Source organism: Carassius gibelio, chromosome B12, assembly GCF_023724105.1.
Source record: "Carassius gibelio isolate Cgi1373 ecotype wild population from Czech Republic chromosome B12, carGib1.2-hapl.c, whole genome shotgun sequence".
Taxonomy (NCBI): domain Eukaryota; kingdom Metazoa; phylum Chordata; class Actinopteri; order Cypriniformes; family Cyprinidae; genus Carassius; species Carassius gibelio.
In genome coordinates, this window is record NC_068407.1 from 17,467,773 (window position 1) to 17,484,595 (window position 16,823).

At 34.6% G+C, this 16,823-nt stretch overlaps 1 protein-coding gene and 1 long non-coding RNA gene across 2 annotated transcripts in view; one reads left to right on the forward strand and one right to left on the reverse strand.

Moving 5' to 3' along the window:
- LOC127969131 (protein bicaudal C homolog 1) overlaps positions 1–10,792 on the reverse strand; it is a 66,956-nt gene extending 56,164 nt beyond the window's left edge. The window contains exons 1-2 of the mRNA XM_052570842.1: positions 10,478–10,792; positions 100–146 (exon numbers count right to left, since the gene is read on the reverse strand). Coding sequence (XP_052426802.1) covers positions 100–146; positions 10,478–10,670 — 240 coding nt within the window. The 5' untranslated portion in view covers positions 10,671–10,792. The remainder of the gene's footprint in view (positions 1–99; positions 147–10,477) is intronic.
- A 1,192-nt stretch (positions 10,793–11,984) lies between these two features.
- LOC127969405 (uncharacterized) lies at positions 11,985–15,723 on the forward strand. Its single transcript, XR_008156260.1, has 4 exons — positions 11,985–12,417; positions 14,690–14,846; positions 15,136–15,225; positions 15,410–15,723. It is a non-coding gene; the product is annotated as an uncharacterized LOC127969405 (long non-coding RNA).
- The last annotated feature ends 1,100 nt before the right edge of the window (positions 15,724–16,823 follow it).

A 16,823-nucleotide genomic window follows, 5' to 3' on the forward strand; every position in this document is an offset into this window, starting at 1 on the left:
GCTGTATGTCCTTCAGCAGAAATAATTATACATGCAACATGATGCTAACCTATTTTCGACCGCTGCATGCGGCTGCCAAAGCAATGTGGTTTTCCTTACCTTTTGAAAGAAGTCCTCACCTCCGTTGACTCGCCCCTCCGTGGCAGCTGCGGAGAAGAATGGGACATTTCAGAAAAAGCGTAACATCAGGAATCACTTATGCTGGCATATTAACAAAATCAGCAATTCATATCAACACATTCTTCCACATGGCCTTGGGTGGAAAAATGTCTGTGCAATTTAGGCAGGGCGCGGGTCATTTTCCTGTCCATTTGCAGCAAGTCGTCTCTGTAGAAAAATTTATGCATTCTACTTTTTAAAGGTTTATGCAGTATTGTAATACATTTTGTGATCCTACATTTAGAAGGTTTAAATGAAGTGTATCTTTTTAATGTAGATTGTGTGGTGCAGTGGGTAAAGCTGTGGGCTGATTTGAACCCCATCTAGCGTAACTTAAAGTAACCCAGTTAATATTTCAATAATTTATTGTCACATTTGCATGTTCATGGTTTGCAAATGGTCACACGACACACAAGTGTTTAACATTTGAGTCCTTATTTTGATGTTTTAACTAGACTTGATATAAATATAAAAATTTAAATTTATATAATTTATATAATATATTTTAGATTTGATTTTTATTACAATCCGTTGTGCAGCCACTAGCCAGATTTATTTTAATTGTATATTCAGTTTAATTATTAGCTTATCATCAGCTGATTTGGGAAAGCCTATTGTAGATCAAGGGACTACCAACGGCAAGTGAATCAGATTCTCCACAAATCGACATGTACACTAAATTCACGGTTTTGCATAAAAGCATCTGTTAAATGTGAAAATGTAAACGTAACCCACATTAGACAAGTAAACTGACATGCGTGTTTGGTTTTCCAAGAACGTATGATTTAAATGAATCAATAAAATACAAAACCATGACTTGTTCAGCAAATTTGGATGTTGTTTAAAGACTTCAAAACCACAAAATACAGTTGTGGACAGATGTCTACAACTATTTTGGTTCAGATTTCTCCAGATCAGGAACGTGACCTAGACTTAGAGATGCAGGCATGGTCTTGTCGGGCCAAGCTTTAAAATGTGTGTCTGCTGTAATCCAGGCAAATGTGACATGTTTATTTATATCCAGTGAATTACAGGGAGAGTTTTTTTCAGAGCAGATTGACTAAAAATTGCTCAAACCACAGGCACCGGCTAAACTAGTCCTGCTTTACCACTAAGACATGCTATCCAGTAGAGGAACCTCTGGAAGCCCTGAGAAAAAAAAACTGAACTCTACAAATTAACTACGTTCAGAGAGAAAACAGAATTACTCATTTTTCTGTGATTGGCCAAGAAACAAACCCAAACAGACTCTAATGGATTTATGAGACTGTGGAAAGACCTCGGGAAACTTTTCATAAACACCATAACCTTCTAAAAAAAAAAAAAAAAAATGAACAGAATTTGACCATTTAACTCCATGTTGCTCAAAACATTTGATGTGTTGGCGCCATGTAACAATGACAAGGGTGGTCTGTTCTCTCACTGTTTGATATTGCACACAAAAACACCTCTGAAAACTATCTATAGCTTTCATTGCCATTTTATAACAGCAGTAAGCCACACAAGGCAGTGAGTTACTGTGATTTTACCACACATAATGGGTTTGTCCTCAGAAAGGTACATTTAGCGCATTTTTCATCATAACTACACTTGGGAGGTCAGGCTCTTCACGCCAACTTCTGTATAATAGCTTCAAAGACAGATATTTTTTTGTAGTTGACATGATTTTTACTTGGCACTTAGTGTCTTACTGCTTAGCGCAGCGTGCCAACATAAGCCAAAGCCTTATGGAACATAAGAATAAATCAACAAAATGCTCAGCTCTACAGATAAATGTCAAGACTTTGTCCGTCATCACATACAGTGAATATAAAAACATATCTATGAATTGTTGGCACAGGTAAAACATTCATTCTTTTCCAAGATGGGCTGTGTTCAGGGAACGCTTCCCCAAAAGCGGTAGTAGCCCAAATGTCTTCTTTGTGACTAGATTTCTTCCCTTCGGAGCAGAGTGCAAAGTTAAGGAACACAGTGCTGCCAACATCCTCTCATGCAAGGTTGGCGGTTAACCTCACTGTAAGCAAAGAAGGCCACCAGGTTACATACACCGTTATGAGAGCAGGCTTTTAGAAATGGGTTCGTGTTCTATAGAGAACATAATCTTCATGTAATATCTCACACCATTAAGGGAAAGCTAAACAGCACTCATCTTGGTTCATTTCCTCCACTTATGTCAGCTTATATTAGGATGTATTATGATACCTGACAATGCATCTAGAAACCAAATTATTCCAGTTTGTATTTAAAGGATGAATTTGAAATCGTAGAGATGCTCTAAGAAAAAAAAAAAAAAAAAAAAAAACTGCATGTACTGATATTATTAATGAGGCAATAATTATTTTAAAATTACAGCCAATGGCAGATAAATTAATGATTTTCATAATCATTTTTAATACTTAGTAAGAATTTAGGAATCACAACACTGTACAGAATGAAAAAGATGACATTTTGGGGACATCCTCATCTATAAAGATATTATAAATATATATAAATATATAATAAATGTAACAATAGGACAAATGCATCATTTAAAGAATCCCTATTATCTAATAAGTTTGTAAAATTGTATATATTCACTGAACAAAGCAATGTTATGGATTATGGACACATATTTTAGCCAGAAAGAATTATTAAAATGCCTTGATGGATTTGTATCTTACAAACACATGGTTTTCGCTTCACAGGGTGTTATTTGTTGGACTGCAGATTGCTTGAGGAATACTGATGTTTTCAGCTGTTTTTATTCTCATTCTGACGGCACCCATTCACTGCACAGGATCCATCGGTGAGCAAGTGATTATACTACATTTCTTTAAATCTGTTCTGATGAAGAAATAAACTCATCTAAATCTTAGTTGGCCGTGAGTACATTTTCAGCTAATCTTCATTTTTTTAGTGGACTTTTCTTTTTTTCTTTTTTTTACAATGAGTTTTTTTATTACAACTCTACACTATATTCTCCACATAAGCAATGTTCATTTATTATCATGTCAGTTTTCAGGAATGCTCATTAATTCAAATGAATGGGAATCCTAACAGACAGCTCCAGGTATAATATGCCTCCTTGCTAAACCTTAAGTAGTCTTAAGTAGATTCTGAAATAGAAAAATACTGTGGTTTAATTCTGCTCTGTCACAACTGTTAACATTATTACATGTTATTAGCACCCCTGATCTTACTTAAGGTAATGGAATCTTAATGGTCAAAGTTCAAGCCTGCAAAAACAAAGGTTATAAGTTCAATTACAGGTGGGAGTTACGCATGAACTGAGAATTAATGAGATCCCATTCAGTTCTTTAGGAATTCTGGCACTGGACACAAGTTTGCTTCAGAGGGACTCTATCTTTTATTTGTGCACTTTAAATTGCTTATGATGGAAAACCTATCTATTAAATATGTCATTACGCTGGTTCAATGGACCTCTGCGGGAACAACGGCCTCCTGTTGCCTGGAAACCGCCAAACAATCGCACAGATGTGTGATGTTGCCAGGTTCAAGGCTCCGACTGGATTTGCTGACCTCATAACTGTTGGCTACAATATCATGATCTTTCAAACTGATGTCATGGAAATGTTGCATAATGCAAATAGCAGAATACTGATGGTCTTGATGGTTTTGCATGCATAAACAGTTGCAAGTTAAACGTATCACAAATTACAACATTTTTAAAGCCTCTAGAGACCATATTAGACCATGAGCACAGAGGTTTGGAACAATTAATGACGTACAATGACACATTTTGCCCAAAAGTATTTCATACCTCACAATGCACAGATGACTAAACAATAAAATAATTCTTATCCCCATAGATGCAGGAGGAAATATTAAATCCTGCAATTATGGGTGCTTCATCAAATGAAATGAAGACACTGAAGTCCAAGATTCTGAATTCACAACTACTCGATTAAAATGTATAATAATATTAATAATAATAATATATATATAATATATAACCAAAATAATGGAAGCCAATTTATTTGACTTTTCTAGATCCCCCTGACTGTATTTCAAGATCAGTAGGGTTTTTATTAGGTTTAGGTTTTCAGATATCTGATGGAATAACGCCTCAAGATAATTTAACGTTAAAATATATTTGAAATAATACTTTGAAAATAAATAAAAACATGTATTTACATATAAAATACTTATGATTTTCAGTCAAGGTACAAATACAAATACTGTTTATCACTTTTAATTGGTTGCACCATTTGATATTTTTAGAGTAATTGGACCTTATTTATGCAAAGCAGAAAACTTTAAGTAACTGAGCAAAAATTTGTTTTGCTCATGAACAAAATGTTTTAAATCAAACCTATTACTAAAAATGAAATAAACATTTCCGCAAAAAACTATGAAACAAACATGAATAGACTACAAAGATTACCCTTCCATGAACTTGGCAGGCGAATACTGAGTTTTACAAGATTTTTCCTTTCATCAACTCGGATATCCTTTGTTTCTGACCCGTAAAGAGAGTTAACGGAAACCATTAAAAATGATAAACAAAGCTTGCAGTTTGTCTGCAGATTGTGGCACATTGTTCACATGCGAGTCAGTCTGGAAGAATGCACGCTTTCTCCAGATTATCTGTGGATGGAGGGTACATACCATCACCATAGCACTATCCACCAAAAGCTGGACTCAACAGTGTATTGAGAAACCATTATCGGCAGCTGCCTTTCTTGGCTCTGTTTGCTGGGATAAGGATCCATCAATAAGAGTGTGCAGTTTAAGAGTCTCCGATTTAAAACCAGACATACTGGAGGTAATCTGCTTTGGGGCTATATAATAAATAATTGTAAGTGTACATGTGAAAATTTTATGTTTACAATTTATTTACTTTCGAAATGAATGTTTTAGATCATTTAGAGTGTGTTCGACACTGGCACCTTAGTCCTAAACAGGCCGTGGTTTGTATGAAAAGATATTCATGTAAAAGCTGTCATGTGGACCCGGAAGCACACTGGAGTACCGAACCCAGACTATCTGAAGGAGATGCTCTGAGTTCGGTTGTAGTGGAAATGTGGAATGGTTCAAGTGAACCAATGACTCTGATGCACACTTGGTAAGACTCAGAAGGTAAAGTAATATGCACAGGCAATTTAGCTGATGATGACATCATTAGATCAACAAAACATTTGCCTTCACACACAGCATCAATCCAAACTTCTCATACCGGTAAACAAATTTACTGATATTTTTGAAAAGGTCCTGTTCAAACATGATCTCTCAATGGTAATTTACCAGTAAAGTCTGTATGTGTGAAAGGGGATATAGCCACAGTTGTAAACACACTGACTTTCTCCTTTCATGAGGGGGGTTTGCATCACAGCATCTTTGTCTAGTGGTGGAACACTAAAGAATGTGGTACACATGGAAATCCTGTATTATTCAACCAATCAGATGACGACTTCAAAACTCCCAAAGTGTTCCTAGTTTTGTGTGCCAGTATTATATGTTCAGCCAACGGTCCGTGGGCGGGATGTCTGAGACTGAGACTAACTGATGGATATAACGAAGCCCCGTCCCTTTATTTTTTTCTTTATGACAACCAGATTCACCTGGATGTATGTAAAATATAGATCTGTCGGTACTTCTGTTACATTGCAACTTTAATGCATTAATGTTAAGTGGTATAATCATTACATTCAAAAACATTTTCAAAAAATGTTCAGAGTCCCTTTTATTGATAACTTGCCACTTCAAAAACGGTCACACTGTCTTGTAGTTTTTTTTAAAGAATTTTAGCCTTTTCTACATTTTGGTAACACAATGACATTTTTACTTTGGTGCTATATAAATTGCATTCAAATGTGAAAAATAGCACGAATAATAAAAACGACATGAATTATGTGACATGAAAGTAGAGATTAAAACTATCTCCCACTGCATGTCTGAATGTAACCATACGGGATGTTTAATGTAACTTCTCTTCCATGCCATTGAACCCTGCAGTAAGCCTAAATGCTGCTTTTTGCCAATATCTGGGAAAAGCAGAAATCCTGGAAAACAAAAATCATCCTATAACTTAAACCTTAAAGTGTGCAAATTTTTAAGCACAATCTATGTATTAAAATTAAAATGCCAATGACATTATTCATTCTACTGAGAAACTCTTGGGTGGATTCTACAAAATTGTTTTAAATGAACTGAGAGATCACCTAAACACGAACTAGGAAATGTAATTACTGATTACTTTTGTATATAATGTCAATGCCAATGCATAAAATATTTTTTGTCTACTCAACAAAACAGGCATGCCTATAAACAAAATGTGACCACATTTACAGGTTTGATTGCCTTGAAAAACAACCATTTGGTTTTCGACTCAGATGAGCTGAGTTAGTAGCTGTAGTGTAATGGCTCGTTCTTTTCCTTGTCATAACAAAGTCTCTGGTCCACGCCAGCATTTTTTAAAAACAGAGACTCTCCAACAGCTGCAGTGAATTATGTGTTATGAGCATTGGGACTCTTCCGCCCACCATCTCTCAAGGGTCTCTCAGACCCGAACAACACAAACCAGGATTTCCTGAATGGTCCCAATATACTTGATTCTACCACCTTTTACAGACTGATTTCCAGTCTTTTCAACGGTTATTGGCCTTTTGCATTGTATTAGGCTTGCTACGTGCCAGCTGAGTTTCTTTGTCTGTCCGACATGCTTAAAACTCTGTACCGCTATGAACGTAAAAATCAAGGCTACAAGCAATTGACCTCAGCAGTAGTTCTGGGGGAAAATGCCACGTTTACCCTCTGAAAGCTAAAGAGAACTGTGTTTCCCTAGGCCTCCATCCAGAGGACAGTTAGCCCCAAGCACATTCCTCATCGGACTCACTTCCTGTCTCTATACTTTCATCAAACAGACAACAAAAAGATGAACTTTTTAACCAGGCCTCAGCCAAGCACACGCACAAACATACCAGAACACAGCTAGCCAAAATACACTTAACACACATGCAGTTTCAGAATGTACTCTTTGTATTTCCATAAATAGAAGGCCACTTTAATGTCTCAGTTTACTAGGAATTTAGTAAGGATACATAGTAAATAAATGATAGTCCTAGTAAACAGAAGTCTTTAAAATGGGAAAAATAACTCTAAAGCCAAACCCAAAAGCTAATGTCTCGGAGAAACAGCTCACCTAAAATTCCCACATTATAAACATGCTATAAAAACTGAAGTGTTTTACAAAATCACTAGGCAGCAACAATATTATGTTTGGGCTCCCCAGAATGGATCAGTCCCATCTGTGATAAGAGTTATGCTTGTTAAACAAGGCATTTGATCCCTTCCTGTTTGGACTCTCAAAGTGCCCGAGTCTGACTGATCAAAGACGTTGACTCTGTGAGCTGTCATGTAAACTTGTTTGGGAATGTCTTTTGCAAGGGTACTTTTGTAAATCTCTTGCCAAAATTTTGGAAGAGAAACCGTTTCCATCTCATCTAAGACACGTAATGCAAAACAGTCTGAGCTTTGGAAATTTGGAAAAACCCAAAGTCCTTGATGTAGACTGGGCAGAGAGAACTACTCCTTTATTGTGAAAACTCTATCTATAAAGTCAAGAAATTGTAATAATAAACAATCTCCAAAATACGCAGTCAGTGACTACTAAACAGTTCTCTTGACCCATGAAGACGGCTTTCAGCGTCACCACTGCATTCCTACATTACAGCGTGAACAATTGGGTTGACTGCTCCCAACTCTGAATCCATCTTGATTGTTTCCATGAGTCTTTTTGCCATTTGGTCTCAGCGTAAATTAAGCAGGATGTTACAAGAATCAGCTAAAAAATCAGTTGCACTTTATTTTACTGTACGTGTACTTACATGTACTTATAGTATACTTACAGTGTATTTATCTAAGAAAGTTCTGGTAACACAAGGTAACTACATGGGGTAGTGTTAGGTTTAGGGGTAGGTTCAGGGTTAGTACCTAGTTATTACATACTTATTGCAATTACCATAATAAGTACATAGTATGTGCATGAGGAACAGGACTGTAAAATAAAGTGCTACCAAAAAATCTTATGTATAAAGAAGGTTCAGTTGTAGCTACTATTTATCTTTAACAATGGCCAATTGATTTTTTGTAATTAAAATGCTGCTTATATGTAGGCAGCTCACTAGATCTTCAACAGAATGTATACTGTATTTCATTATATGGGTGCTGATTCTCAGGCACGGAAGCATGTATATCATTTTGACACCGGTGCAGTGAACATAAGATTAAACAGACACAGCTCACAATTCATCTTGGTCTCAACACATTCCTGCTCGACATAATCTACACAAATGTAAAAATTAATACACATCTGGGACAGAAAACAATTTCAGGCCTCCTCTGCGTGATTCATTACTGATTTTAGAGAATTCCATAATGACAGTGAGCCATTCCTCCAACATGAGCCAGCTAAAATAGTTATAAAATGAAATGATTTATAGTTGTTGCCATTCAAGAGGTATAATAAACCCCATAAAAGCAGTTTTGAATGCTGTTTAACGGTTGTCGTTATATCTGATGGACTAAGTACTTTTGGAGCGAACACCTGTGATATTAACATTTCTGAAAACAAGACAGTGAGCAGTTCTCACCAGTCACCTGCAACTTTAAAATATGTGAACATTGCTCTTATGATAAACAACGTTTAAGTCATTCTTTAAGAAAAACATTACAAACAACACTTAATCTTGTAAGAGCTGCCAATTAATTATGCATCCATTGACAAAATTGCACAATATGACATAATAGAATGTATAATCAAAGAAAAACTTAAATATTTTTCCCTCTCAAAATAAAAGTGCTTTTTTTCTACTTATATGGATCATAGAATGGTTGGTTTGGATATGTGACACAAAGTCGTGTTTGTAATTCTAGTTTTACTGATACTGATATCAAACTGGGTAAAGCTGAATTCCTATCATTTCATTTGGAAAATATATCTCATAATTTAAACAAGCTTCTCTGTCTTGAATACTGTCTTCTAGGAAAATCCCAATCCTAATAGCATTCCTTCAGCAAGAAGATTGATCAAATACACTCTATGACCTCAGCTGGAAGGATTGCTGTGGTGAACTGAACTTAGAGACTTTGTGACTGTAGGATGATGATGATGATGATGATGATTCCCTTTCTGAACTCGCTCAGAATCATGAAACAACATGGAAAGCATGACCCGACATGGACAAAGTATTACAGCAGAGAGCTTCAAAGCGTTTTACCATCCCTAAAGAGCCGGGAGAATGAGAAGTCCTTGTCGATTTTTATCAACTTCTTGATAAATTCACTAGTTGAAAAACTAAATTACAACAGACAAAGGACAGGGAGGCATTTATGAATGAATTGTGCCTCTACTTTAAACCAATGCGACATTTTCTTTGCTCAGTCCTATTTTATTAAGTGAATCATAAGCCAAAAACTCATTGTCCCAAAAGGAGATTGAGGAAAACACAACACTCAAGGCTAATGTCAAAAGCAGAAATGCGATAACACTGCCCTCTATTTGTTGAGCTGGTCACTACACACATACTCTGAAAGAATACAGCACATTTCTCTTCCTTACAACAAAACAAAATTGGGATTTTACACTAAATACCTGAATATCAGAACTCCGAAATAAAAAAAACACACACACACACACACACACATATATATATATATATAATATTATATATATATATATATATATATATATATATATATATATATATATATATATATATATATATATATATATATATATATATATTATATTATATTATATTATATTATATTCAATAATATTTTGGAATAAGTACTTAGCCTATTTTCCAAGCGTATATAATAAAAAAGCAGAAAACTATAGCCTACAACCAATAATTTGAAAAATCAATCCTTAAATATGTTTAAATGACAGATAGTTATATCCATTTCCAAAATATACAAACTTTCTTTAAAACAGTTGGAAGCTATGCATGTAAACTGAACAATGGAGCCTCAACTATACTTGCTTTTCTAAATCTGGGCCGCTGGATTATTTCATATAATTTTAATTAGGGTCTACTATTTATTTAAACGAATTTCTTAAAACAAAAATGGCCATGGAATCACACAGGAGTTAAACAAAAGAAGAGAAACATAACTGGATCTGCAGATGCTGGAAACAATGCATTCGATTTTACATTACAGTGTCTGTTCATTTAAATAAAACACTGATTAACAGCAATTGTCATGTGCAATTTGAGTAGTAAACTCTGAGCTTTACTTGCAGGAGTGTTTGTTTGTTTCTTTTAAACTTTTTAAACTCAAAAATTGGTGATAGTTGTCATGGAAACAGTTTTACCTAATAGCATGATTTCCAGCTTTTTCCGGTCCACTCGAAACCTCTCCTCGGTCCACTCGGGGTCCGGAGGCGCCGTGGGTCCGCTGGAGTCATCCTCTGACACGGGCAGAGGGGAATCAGCGCTGCGCTCGCTGTTGGAGCCCGGGTCGGACTGCTGTAAGTATCCGCTTAAGGGTTCACACTGAGCGGCCATGACTTCACAGAGCACCGCTGACTCTCCGCAGCCGTCAGATCAGATCATTCCCGCGGAGAGCGAGCGCCAGTCATTGCGGCCACGGGCTCTGTGTGTGACTTACACTGACCGGAGGACTATAAAGTGAGGGCAGGCAGAAGCAGAGCGCCGCCCTTTGTTCAATATGAGCCGGGGGAAGGGTGGATGGAAGGGGTCTGTCACAAAACTTATGGTGTCTTCTAAACACCATTTTTGGCCCGTTGGTTTTAGGAGTCAGCATATGATGCCCCCAAAAGGCCTGCGGTTTATGTCTAGGTAAGCAGCTCACGATCTGAGTTTTGAGACACGGCCATTGTATACAAATACAGCATACTTTATATATATATATATATATATATATATATATATATATATATATATATATATATATATATATATATATATATATATATATATATATATATATATATATATACAATTTTTTTTTTTTTTTTTTTTTACATCTTAACGTTTTTATGTTAATATTTGGTTATCGTTATATTTGTATTTTATATATATATATATAATAGATAATTCATATAAGCTATTGTAGCCTAATACAGTTTTTTTCCTTCATTCTTTTTCTTTTTTTTTTAAGTTGTACCATTGGAAGGGAGAATTACTCAAGCATGATTTGATGCGTGGTGATTTCATAAAATGATTAATAACAAAGATTTCAATAACAAAACAATTAGTGTGTGTACACACACTATTGTTTTAAATACTATATACTTTTATAATGAATTTCATTATAAACATATATAACCAATATAATATAAATATATAATATAATATAACATTATAGTTTATTTCATACAGTATAGAATATAAATATTATATAATTATATAATATTAATTAACGTGATCAATTTACATTAGTATATAATATATGCTAACTGCATTTCGTTGCCTTGTACCTACATGTGCAGTGACAATAAAGTTGAATCTAATCTAATATAATCTAATATAATATAATATAATATAATATAATATAATATAATATAATATAATATAATATAATATAATATAATTTGTTTAGTTATGATAAGTGACTGGCGCACTGGAATATTTTCTATGCACTTTACTGTCCATTGCAATAGTGTAAATTATGTTCATATGTTCATAGTTCTGCCTATAGTGTACATACACCTATAATCCATCTGTATAGTATTTTCATAAGTACACATATCTGTATATCATGCTGATAGTATTTAAAATCTGTAAATTATGTCCATAATACTTATCTGTACATATTGTAGACACTGAAAAAAAGGAAAAGCAGTTTTACTGAATTTACTAAAAGGATACACTTACAATCTACTTAATACATTTATGTTTAAGATGGAAACATAATTGTATTGTTTTAATTCTAAATGAAATTCAACATAATCATCAAAACATGATATAATCACTTTGCAAGAAAATGTTCAAATTGTTTCAGATGTCAAACAAATGGTGTTCATGTAAAATGATTTTTTTCTGCCGTTTGATTTATTTAATTAAAATAGGCCCATGTCACACAATTACTTTGTATTTTCTTCTCAACTTAATTCCATTGTGTAGGCTATAATTAATTTAATTCAGGTTTGTGAAATACGTCGTTTGCGCGGGAGCAACGCGCGCGAGAGCGTCTGCGCATGCGCTTTGAAATCCAGACCACACCAGGACCGTTGGTTTGGAAAGGACACATGAGGGTACTGACTGTCTTGTTTTCAGAGCTCGTTAAAAGGTAAGAATTTCAGTATCTATCGTATGATATATTATACAAATGCATTCATTGTCAGATTAAATGCAACAATAATGTTTTAAGATAACCCCACACGCTTTTAAATCGATGGTATATTTCGTCGAGTGTCGTCGCAGATTTTATTTATTTATTTTTTTTTGGGTGGGTAACGTTCAGGTTAATAAACCATGAATATTACTGGTAACATTAGTTTATCAAACTTCTACAATCCGATTAAACAATTTACAGATGGAAATCAAGTTCTCATCAGGTGAATAATAATAACATGGACTTTAGGAGGGGTTCGTAGCCGTTGTCATATCACTGCAATGGGCAAAAGCGCTCGCTGGATGCTCTGTCAGTGCATGTCTTTGATTTACCGAAAGTGGTGGACAGTAACGGAGTAGCTTTACATTTACTTAAGTACATTTTTCAAGTATCTGTACTTTACTGGAGTAGTTTTATTTTGAGTAACTTTAAAAATAAACTTTTAAATCGGATCGCGAATCGCACCACACGATTCGTTTAGGAATTAGAATGATCCGATTGCAGCTGTTCTGGAGTCGACCACTCACTGATTCAAATGAACCGTTTAGTGCGAGTCTACAGAAGAACCAGGAGATCTTGTGAGCGCGCGTGCATCTTGATGTTGCTAAAAGTAAGTTGTTAATGTCGAAATTTAGGATAAATTGTTGTAACTGAAAATCATATTTAGGTCAAAATTGTCAGTTGTTTGGGAACTAAACCCGCTGTAAAGAGTGATCTGTTTAAGCCCACTGAAATGCTCGAGTGCAGACACATCAATCAGCGTCTCTGTGCTTTAGGTAAAAAAAATAAAATAAACATTAACGCAAATTAATAAAATAACTCATTTATTCAAATTCCACGCTGCCGTAATATTAACAGTTTTATTAAAATGCTAACTTACCATGTCCTATGTGACGTCCGTTTTTATATTGTTTATCAACAGTAACGTTATATTGTTTGGATTAACTAGACGAGTAGACTGACATGAATGTTTATTCATAACCGTACCGAAAATAAGTAAATATTGTTAGCTGATGCTAACTGTCTAGCTAACAAGCTTGCTGGTGCTAACTTGAGGTAATTTTTATAAATAATGTCCAAATATTTTTATTCAACCACATATATATAGATTACATCTAGGGACAAAAGAAAGGATGTGATGTTCAGAACATGGTAACTACAGTAATTATCAAAGAGGAAAAGAGAAGCACCCCGTTTGGCCAGGGTTGTTTTTACACCACAGACAAGATTTGAGAAGGAAAAAATCATTATGAAAATATAATTATATTTTCCTTAAAATGTTCTTCCTAACTTCAGGCCTTATTATCATGTCATTTATAACTGTGATGTTCTGTAAAACAACAAACTTTAAAATACTTTGTTCTTACTGGTGAAGATCAGATGGTCATCTCTGTTTTCTCTCAGGTACATCACAGTGTAAGCTTCACAGTTAACATCACTCTCGTCAACGTAGTCCATATGAACAAAAATATATCTTGACTCCATATAGTGGTTATTTTGGAATAAATCTCAGGTATTTTGAGCAGTAGGATTCTAAAAAAAAAAAAAAATGTGCTAATATAAAATTAAATTAATCTATATATCTTTCTCTATTAATCCATCTATCTTTCAGTACTTTTTTACTTAAATACATAAAAAATTGAGTACTTTTGTACTTTCACTTGAGTAAAATTGAAAAAGGAGTACTTTTACTGGAGTAATATTTTACTATACGTATCTGTACTTTTACTCAAGTACTTGATTTGTGTACTTCGTCCACCACTGGTTAAACATACAGTATGTTTTTAGTGCAGGGACCTATTTTATCAAGTAAACGAATACTCGATAGCCCGGCCCTCGCCCATAACTCACAAAAATCTCTCAGGCAGGTTTTTAGATTACAATATTAGGATTTCACATCTAAATTAATAAAATTTTTGTTGGCTAACTAACATGGTTGACACTTTGAGATGGATATCATAATTAATATAAATGACTGCTGCAATAAAGGTTATTTTATGGTATGCTATAAATTGTTTTTTAAAGTGAATGTTGGTTAATTTTCTAGTATTTACCATACATTTTGGAAAAAATTAAAAAGTCTTTTTTCCAAAAAGGTACATCTTAAAAGGGGGTAATATTATAAATAGCATTGTATTTAATTTGGAAGCGTACAGTAAATTGTTACTTAAAATCATTAATTGTTGCTGTTATTTATGACTAATTTCTGCTCGTTCTCTCTTTACAGTGACATTTGCTGTACATTTGGAATTCCAAAGCCTGTTCAGACAAATTACGAGCTAAGTCAGTCCCCAACAAAGGCAGTTAGCCTTGTAGAAGTTTGGCTGACTATTTGATTGGACATGTGCAGATGGTAACGTTAAAGAGATTTTTCTGCTGCAAAGGTAAGGAATAAAAAAGTAAAAATAGCAGGTTAGCACACTATAATTTTTTTTGTTTGTTTGCATGTATTCACACTCTATTTTTTGTAATTGATCTTATTAGCATTACATTTCACATAATAAAATCAAGCTATTATCTTTATTATATTTTTCTAGACCACAACATATTTGCCATACACATACATTTTTAGGAACTTTTAGTGAATGAGACCCATTGTGCTCTTTTGTTTAATTGTGATTTGAGTAATGTCTTAAACTAACCTTTCTTTTTCTGCTTTGGCTTATTTTTAAGGATGACATTGATGCAGCTTGTGAACTTGCCATCAGAGGACTGTGTATCTATCTTAATGAGGACTCTAAAGATCTCATTCAGGAGTATGCGGTGAGTAGTTAGAGCTTAACTGATGGAATCTGTACTATGTTCAACAAGCAAAATATTAATACATCTAAAAAACATGGTTTCATCAAATATGCACACTGCAACATAAATGTAAAAAATTATAATTTTATCCACTAGACATGTAGCATTAATTGTAATACATATTCATCTTTTTTTCTGTCTTTAGGACATGGAAGAAGATCTTTTACAGTGTGCGATTGAGAAGACTACCATGGGCATCTTCCTGATAAAGCACACTGCAGACTATGAACCCCATGATGTAGACATTGTGCTAGAGGGTGTAGCAGTGCTTCAGGACATCGACAGTGTGGATTTTGCAACTCCAATGTTTTTGGTCTAATTTATGCTCTTAACCTGCAGTACCCCACAAAGTTGCGTTTTACATATGAAATTTAGCAAAAACTCATCATGGACTTGGATGCGGGTGAATTCTCTATCAAGGCCCAAAATTTCAAATCTGATTTTTGAATGACTACTGAGACTACAAACAATCAACCTCGGAAAATTTCAGCAGCCTTCATGCAAGACCACCGTAAACTGTGATCTTGTTGTTTAGACTGTTCCCCTTTGCCTGCTCTCGTTTCTTTATCTTTTTTTTTTGTCTGAATTTGGCCCTTCTTTGGACTGGCTCAGAAGTTGATTGATTAGAGAGCTGAATCTATGAAACATGGTTGAACTAGCATAAATAAGATACTTTGTTTATAGTTTAGGTAAGGGTCAGATACTGTATTTTCACATTGTTTTGTAATGTCTATATATAATTATCTTTGAAACTAAAGCGTTTTTCTTGAAATAACATTTCCAGGTAGGGCTGCACGATATTGGGAAAAAATGACATTGCGATATTTTATTTTTCTGCGATTATATATTGCGATATGAAATCTAATCTATTTTTTTCTTACAAACAAAAATTGGGTGAGCACACTTACATTCTCATTTTGAATGATGTAAACATCGACACCATCGTGTCAATTGATTAATATGTGCGAGGGAGAGAGAGCAAGACAGCGCTCGTGTTGTTTGAAGCTGGTGAGCTTGCGGCCGGGGCTCGCTCTCTCTCTCCCTCTCTCTTTCTCTCTTGCATGCTCTCTCTCGTGCTCTCTCTTTCTGCCCTGTTAAACTGACAGGACTTAAAAACACATATAAAAGATAAACTTTCACTCTATGATGGTTAAGCTGTACAATTAATCCGCGAATCACATTCGTCAAGAGCTGGAGAGCAGCTGGCCCGTACAGTTAATGAATAACGAATCAACTACGACAGCCTACATCGCACATCCTGCGATGTGACTATCGTGCAGCCCTAGTTCCAGGTACTGGTGTTCTTGGGTACAGTTTTAAGGTTTCTGAGAGAAATGAAATAAATTAGTGTTACAATGTTGTATTAGTTTTTAAACTCACAGTTACATGCAGTATAATGTTACTTTTTTTATCATAAACAATGTTTATGATATTGTTTAAAAAAAAAAAGAAATCTTGTAAAACTTATGAAGGTTTAAATATATTGTTGATCTACATGTTATGCATACAAAATGAACTGTGTTTGTTTTTATACTAGTCTAATTAAAACTGATATGTAT